At 52.3% G+C, this 7,669-nt stretch overlaps 1 protein-coding gene across 1 annotated transcript; it reads left to right on the top strand.

Moving 5' to 3' along the window:
* Positions 1 to 245: 245 nt before the first annotated feature.
* On the top strand, positions 246 to 7,355 carry LOC306815245 (uncharacterized protein; the record flags this gene model as incomplete). Its single annotated transcript, XM_079331841.1, has 5 exons — positions 246 to 735; positions 2,490 to 2,831; positions 5,175 to 5,353; positions 6,340 to 6,460; positions 7,097 to 7,355. The coding sequence occupies 5 exons, from the start codon at positions 246 to 248 to the stop codon at positions 7,165 to 7,167; spliced, it is 1,203 nt and encodes a 400-aa protein (XP_079187967.1). The 3' UTR covers positions 7,168 to 7,355.
* Positions 7,356 to 7,669: the final 314 nt, after the last annotated feature.

The raw sequence follows: 7,669 nt of genomic DNA on the forward strand, positions 1-7,669 counted from the left end.
TGGGGTCACGCCGCAAGCCGAGGCGCAGGGATGGCTGCGGGAATGGGAGCAGGGCAGGGTTTGCAGCGGCCCCGCGCTCCCGGCCAGCCCCGGCCCCGCCCCGCCCGCGCTGGGCCTGCAGCCCCGGCTCTGCCGCGCTCGTGCCGCCGAGCCCGGCCCGCGCGGGGCCGCGAGCGGGGCCGAGCGCAGCGCCCCCCTCAGGCCGCGCGCCGCGGGCGTTGTGGCCGCACTCGGCGATCGGCGCCATGGCGGAGCTGCCGCTGCCTGCCGCGCTCAACACCAGCGCCTTCCCCGCCAAGCTGTGGCGCCTGGCGAGCAGCCCCCGCGTCCGCTCTGTGCGCTGGGACAGCCGGGGCCAGGGGCTGCTCATCGACCGCTCCCTGCTGGAGCGGGAGCTGCTCAGCCCGGGCGGCGCCCACGGAGCGGGCGGCGAAGGGGCGGGGCCGGGCCCGGACTCCTTCCAAGCCACGCACTTCGGCAGCTTCGTGCGCCAGCTCAACCTCTACGGCTTTCACAAGGTGCCGGGCGATGCCGGCGGCTGGCTCCACTACACGAATGCCAACTTCGTACGCGACCGCCCCGAGCTGCTGCTCCGCATCCAGCGCCTGACCAGGGCCAACAGGCAGCGGCTGGCGGCGGGGCTGGAGGTGCGCAGCCGGCAGCCCGGCCGCTTCCAGCAGCCGCACACGGAGCGGCCGCTGCCCGCCTGCTGTGCCGTGCAGCCCCCCAGAGCCGGTGAGACGGGCTGCGAGCTGCGGGCACCAAGGGTGCCGTGGGCTGTGGCCGTGAGCAGGGGCCGGCACAGGGGCAGGAGCGGCGTCGGGGCTGGTGCTGCTCCGTGCCTGGCCCTGGGATGCTCGGGGAGCTCTCCGTGAGTCCGTGTGAGCCGAGGGCTCGGTCGTGGTCAGACCCAGCGGGAGGGAGCCTCCTGGTCCTTTGGAATAGAAGGGAAGAGACCTGGCAGTTGGGTTTCTGGCAGTTGCTTCCTGCCAAGGAATGGCAGTAGGACAGTTTCCCAAGACAGTTGAACCAACAGGGGAGAGTGAAGCAGGCAAGGAACTGTGTTGAATGGCCCCAGAAATTTATTTTTTTTTCTTTCATTACTTCTTTCTCACTCTGCTTGGGAGGATGGGAGATTTTATCTTCCCTGGCCGAAATAAGGTTGCTGCCGAAGGCCTTGCAAAGCCAATAGTGACCCAGCCTTCCCTTTGCTTCCTTTCTTCTTCCCTCACTGCTGCACAGCTCCCTCAGGCCACAACCTCACTGCTGCTGCTGGTGCTGCTGCTGCCTCACGGGAGGATTCAGAGCTGCATCCAGCCCCTTCCAGGGGATGTGCAGGTGCTCAGGAGTCTGAGGCTTCCCCACCAGCTGCCAAGAAAGTCTGTGCCTCCTCTGGACTTTTTGGGGCTTCACCAGTGGAGCCATCAAGGGAGCTCATCCGCAAATTCAATCTGCGCAAGCTCACCATTCCGCTGGTTCGCATCGACCCTGAAGCTGCCTGCAGGGCCCTTCGAGAGGGCAGCAGCTGCAAATCTTCAGAGCAGCACAGCCCAGCCAATGACCCATCAGGTATGGAAAGAGTTTCTACCCTTGCTTTCCAAACAGATCCTGTTTAGTGACCCTTTGAAGTATCTTCCTGCAGTGCCCTGTCATGGTTAGATATGAAGTGAGAATCAGGTAGAAAGTGCCAAGTATCCTAGGAACAGGGACCATGAAAACTGATTCTCAGTCTGTTATTATTGTTCTTGCTGCAGATTTGGAGGACGTTCTGGGCATTTTCCAGACAGGCTGTCTGTAAAGGTAGAAGGGCGAAGTAAAAACTATTTCTTGAGAAGTGGTCAGTGTTGGCTGAACTCCCCTCTTTCTTTGAGTGAAGCCAAACAAGGTTGAGGATAGGATGCAGCAGCTGTTTAAGACTGTCTGCCCTGAAAATCAAGCTGTACTGTTCAATTGAGCTCTGGGTGTCCACAGGACAGCTCCAGCTGCAGAATTCGGCCTCACTCACAAGGTGCTTTTTAAAATAATCTCACAGTTTGATTTCAGTGTTTGTGCCTGAAGATCTGGGCTCTCCCTGGGTGAATCCACTTCCTGTGGCCATTTGTGATGAGAAACCTAAGCAGCTGAATCCAAAAGCTGATGGGGAGATAGGAAAGGCTGTGATTCTAAAGTTTTTATTCCCTTTGGAGCGGAGGAGATAAGACCTGGCAGCTGGGTTTCTGACAGTTGCTTCCTGCCAAGGAATGGCAGCAGGACAGTTTTCCCAGATGGATGAACAAATGGGGGGAACTCAGCAAGCAAGGAATTGGTTGTTGCAAAGCCCCAGAACATGTGTGGATTTTTTCCTTTGTACGCCTTTGAAGGATTGGAGCTTTTGTTTTTCCTAACAGAGGGACAGTTGCTTGCAAGGGAAACACACACAAAGCCCAATAGTGACCCAGCCTTCCCTTTGCTTCCTTTCTTCTTCCCTCACTGCTGCACAGCTCCCTCAGGCCAGAACCTCACTGCTGCTGCTGCTGCTGCTGCTGCTGCTGCTGCTGCTGCTGCTGCTGCCTCACGGGAGGATTCAGAGCTGCGTCCAGCCCCTTCCAGGGGACGTGCAGGTGCTCAGGAGTCTGAGGCTTCCCCACCAGCTGCCAAGAAAGTCTGTGCCTCCTCTGGACTTTTTGGGGCTTCACCAGTGGAACCATCAAGGGAGCTCATCCGCAAATTCAATCTGCGCAAGCTCACCATTCCGCTGGTTCGCATCGACCCTGAAGCTGCCTGCAGGGCCCTTCGAGAGGGCAGCAGCTGCAAATCTTCAGAGCAGCACAGCCCAGCCAATGACCCATCAGGTATGGAAAGAGTTTCTACCCTTGCTTTCCAAACAGATCCTGTTTAGTGACCCTTTGAAGTATCTTCCTGCAGTGCCCTGTCATGGTTAGATATGAAGTGAGAATCAGGTAGAAAGTGCCAAGTATCCTAGGAACAGAGACCATGAAAACTGATTCTCTGTCTGTTATTGTTGTTCTTGCTGCAGATTTGGAGGATGTTCTGGGCATTTTCCAGACAGGCTGTCTTTAAAGGTAGAAGGGTGAAGTGAAAATTATTGCCTGACAAGTGGTCAGTGTTGGCTGAACTCCCCTCTTTCTTTGAGTGAATCCAAACAAGGATGGGGATAGGATGCAGCAGCTGTTTAAGACTGTCTGCCCTGAAAATCAAGCTGTGCCATTGAAATCTCAGCTGGGTTCCCAGAACAGCTCCAGCTGCAGAATTCGGCCTCACTCACAAGGTTGCTTTTTTTAATAAACTCACAGTTTGATTTCACCGTGTGTGGCTGAAGATCTGGGCTCTCCCTGGGTGAATCCACTTCCTGTGGCCATTTGTGATGAGAAACCTAAGCAGCTGAATCCAAAAGCTGATGGGGAGATAGGAAAGGCTGTGATTCTAAAGTTTTTATTCCCTTTGGAGCGGAGGAGATAAGACCTGGCAGTTGGGTTTCTGGCAGTTGCTTCCTGCCAAGGAATGGCAGCAAGACAGTTTCCCAAGACAGTTGAACCAACAGCGGAGAGTTACGCAGGCAGGGAACTGGGTGTGGAATAGCCCTAGAATGTGTTTTTTTCTTCCATTATTTCTTTCTCACTCTGCTTGGGAGAATGGGAGCTTTTATCTTCCCTGGCAGAAGTGCAGTTGCTGCCAAAGGCCATGCAAAGCCCAATAGTGACCCAGCCTTCCCTTTGCTTCCTTTCTTCTTCCCTCACTGCTGCACAGCTCCCTCAGGCCACAACCTCACTGCTGCTGCTGCTGCTGCCTCACGGGAGGATTCAGAGCTGCATCCAGGCCCTTCCAGGGGATGTGCAGCTGCTCAGGAGTCTGAGGCTTCCCCACCAGCTGCCAAGAAAGTCTGTGCCTCCTCTGGACTTTCTGGGGCTTCACCAGTGGAACCATCAAGGGAGCTCATCCGCAAATTCAATCTGCGCAAGCTCACCATTCCGCTGGTTCGCATCGACCCTGAAGCTGCCTGCAGGGCCCTTCGAGAGGGCAGCAGCTGCAAATCTTCAGAGCAGCACAGCCCAGCCAACAGTGCTGCCTCACCTGGGGATTCAGAGGTGCCTCCAGGCCCCTCCAGGATGAGTGCAGCTGCTCAAGTGTGTGAGGCTTCCCCAGAACATCCTGAGGAAGAGTTTGTCACATCTGGACCTCTTGGGGCTTCATCAGTGGAGCCAGGCACAGACACATTTCAATTCCAGCCTGAGCCTGTCATTCCACAAGGTCCCGTGAACCACCAAAGCACTTTGGTGACAGTTCCAGAGAGCAGCAGCTGCACATTTCCTGAGCAGCACTTGCCATCCTACTCGCCATCAGGTAGGGGAAGAGTTTCTATCCTTGCTTTTCAGAACAATCATGAAAATTGACTGAAATATTTTCCTGCTGTGCTCTGTCATGGGTTGATCTCAAGTGCAAGTCAGGTAGAAATGTCAAGTGTGCTAGGAAATACAACCATGACAACAAAATTAATCTCAATCTGCTTTTTCTGTCCTTGCTGCCGTTTTGGAGTTGGTTCTTTGCATTTTCCAGACAGCCTCTCTGTAGGGGTGCAAGGGCAAGGCAAATAACCTTTGTCCGCAACTGGTCAGTGTCAGGTAAACTCTTTTTTGGAATGAAGTCAAACTAGGACCCTGATGGGATATTGAGAGTTTGCAGATTGTCTCTCCTTCAAATAATGTTATTAAAATTCTATGAGCTCTGTGCATCCCTGGAGCAGCTGCAGCTATAAAATTCAGCCTCACCCACAAGGATACTTTTTAGAAGAAACTCACAGTTTAAGTTTAGGATGTGTGTCTGTTGGTGTGGGCTCTTCCTGGGTGAATCCGCTTTCTGTGGTCTGTTATTATGAGAAACTGCAAAGCCACCGACTCCAAAAGCTGATGGGGAGATAGAAAAGGCAGTGATTATAAAGTGCTTTTGTGTATGCGTAGATCAATTTTAGAATCCATCCTTTAATATACATACACATAATTCATACATACTTACATACATACACTCTCCCATTTCCCTGGGAAGTTTGAGTACATTTCTGGAATTGAGGTTGCTGTGTGCTTCCTGTGATGTTTGATCCAAGGCAGCATAGAGCTCCATGTCCCAAAGCCACATTCTGGAGCCTGACCAATGTGTTTGAACTCTTGCAGCCACTCCAGGCACTTCAGCCCCCAGTGCTCCAGCTGGCTATGCTGGTTATGCACCATGGAGAGCCCCCAGGTGGCTCTGGGATACTCCTGGGGAAGAGGAATTGCCCCCCCTGGATCTGGACATGGTGCTTGAGACACTGGAGGAGATGCTTTCATCCTCCCCGCCTGAAAGGTCTCCCTCTGCTCAGGTAACTCTGCTGAACAGGGATGAAAGGGGCTGACTGAGAGCTTTTGCAAGTTGTTACTTGGCTGAGAAGCAAAGGCTTCTTGAATTCAGTTGTGAATGGACAGGGAAGGATTTTCTTGGTAAAATAAGGTTTCTAAAAGAAGAGGAATGAGAAAATCACTCCCCTGAGTGAGGATGAGAGGTGTGAGCCTGTGTTGGCCAAGTTTGAGTGCTCCTTTTCCTGGGAAGAATTCCTCCTGTGGGGCCATTTGTGATGAGGAAGTGAAAGCTTTGTGCATTCTACCAGTCTTTGTTTGATGGGAAAGAAGAGAAGAGTGTTTGGAGAATGGCACTGAAGGCAAAGTGTGCCATGCAAGGAGAGGCATGTGAGAGGTGCCTCTGTTGCAGCAGCAGATGTGGGCTCTGCCTCTTTTGTGTTGGAAGGCCAAGGCAAAGCAAGGGCTGGGCTGCAGCTGCTGCTGCTGTGTGAGCCCTGCCGTGTGTGCAGGTGCTCCCAGAGCCATGTTTGGGGATGGGCTGGAGCTGCAGCTTTCTTGTCCTCTCAGTAACATGGTGCCTGCAGTCCAGTTTCTATCTGGGAAATCCTTAGCTGGGCAAAATGCCCAGTCTTGCTCTCCATGTTCCAGAGCTCAATCACCTTGCTGTTGGGCATCTGTATGGGAAGAGATGTGTGTTCCCATGCAGTCTCTGCAAAGCTGCAGCCTGGATGAGACTGTTCTGCACAGGGCTGTGGAGGGAAGAGCACCTCCCTGATCCAGGAACTGGCAGGACTCCTTCCTTAGCAGGCATCCATGTGTTCAGTGTCACCCCCACATTCAGCATTGTCAGCTTTGACAGCTTTTGGACCATGTTGGAGGAGTCAAATCTGAATTTTGAAGGTGTTTGTGGCCCAGATTTCTTGTTAGGAACAAGAGATTAGGTATGTGTGCCACGGATGTATTGTGTAACTGGTGAGAAGGGTTTATTTCTTTCTGTTTCTCTTTCAAGGGGAATATTAATGTTGCCTCTGAGCCTTCAGGAGGGAAGCCTGTGAACAACATTGCAGCAGAGGGAGGTTTGCCTGACACTGAGAGCTCTGGGAACAGTTCCCAGGAACCCGAGGAGCTTGGTAAGGAGAGAGCCCCCATTGGTTTAGAGAGATGTGAGAGGGCTGCTCTGAGCCTGCCTCTGACAGGCAGGGAGATCAGAAGAGTTGAGTTCTTGGTTTCAGGGTTGGTGCTTCCCATGCCTTTATTCAAATCCTGCACTGAGACAATCTCCCCAAGCCCTGCCCTCCTCGCTTCTCCAGAGGCTCTGACACTGAGTCCTCTGGTGTGGCAAGAGAGCCAGGAATAAACCTGACCTTGTGGGATTTGTGTCACCAAGCTGGGTATCCCAATTTGGATTCATAACTCAGCTCACAGCACCCTTCAGTTTCAGCCATTTCAGTGAGGACTGAGGTCTCTCTGTCAGCACAGAGAAAGAACAAGGCTGGGCTTCTTTGTGGGAGCTGGGACTGTGTGTTTCAAGCTCTCATGGGAGCCATTTGCACTGCGAGTGCTGTGAGTTTATTGGGAAACTTCAGAAGCTGAAAAGTTTTGAAAACTTGGAAGGATTCCAGCTCTTTAAAGAGCAGGCCTGAAATTCCCAATTGAGAGTCTGCCTTCCAGGCCATCTCTTACAATCTTTGACAGAAGGACAGTAACTTCCAAAGGGAAAGATGGACGGAGGCCAATATTGACTGGGTGTTCCCTTTGCTTCCCAGATATCCATCTGATCTACCTTGCCAGGAGGGCTGCCCTGCGTGCCAGGGAGAAACCGGGGGAGAGCCTGTGACCATCGGGCAGGTGGAACCCCTCTGTTTATAGATACATTTAGAGACTTCTATAGTTAGATTTTTATATCCATGTAGTTATTTTTATAGATTTTCAGATTTACATTTTTGTATATATATGGTAATAATAATATATATTTATATGTTAGTATTTTTAATTATTGGCAAGAAATTTTAATAATTATTAATTAATTAAACATTAATTTTAAATATTTATATTCATATATTTGTATTTATATTCGTATTGTATTTGTAAACGTGCATATTTCTTTAGTTAGAGGTATATGGAAGTTTAGATCCACAGATTGAGCTGTATAGGCCTAGGCTGCATTTTAAGGTGTTTCCCCTCTCTGATTCCTTTTCCATCTCTTGTTTGTCCCCTGTGCCCCTCTGTCCCCTCTTCCTGTGCTGGTCCGAGCTGGGGCCGGGCCGGGCGGAGCAGCAGTTCCATCCCCGGGTGTCCCTGGAGCGGTGGCAGCTGCCGGTGGCCCCAGGCAGAGTCCC

This window comes from Erithacus rubecula (assembly GCF_903797595.1).
Source record: "Erithacus rubecula genome assembly, contig: scaffold_110_arrow_ctg1, whole genome shotgun sequence".
Lineage (NCBI taxonomy): Eukaryota > Metazoa > Chordata > Aves > Passeriformes > Muscicapidae > Erithacus > Erithacus rubecula.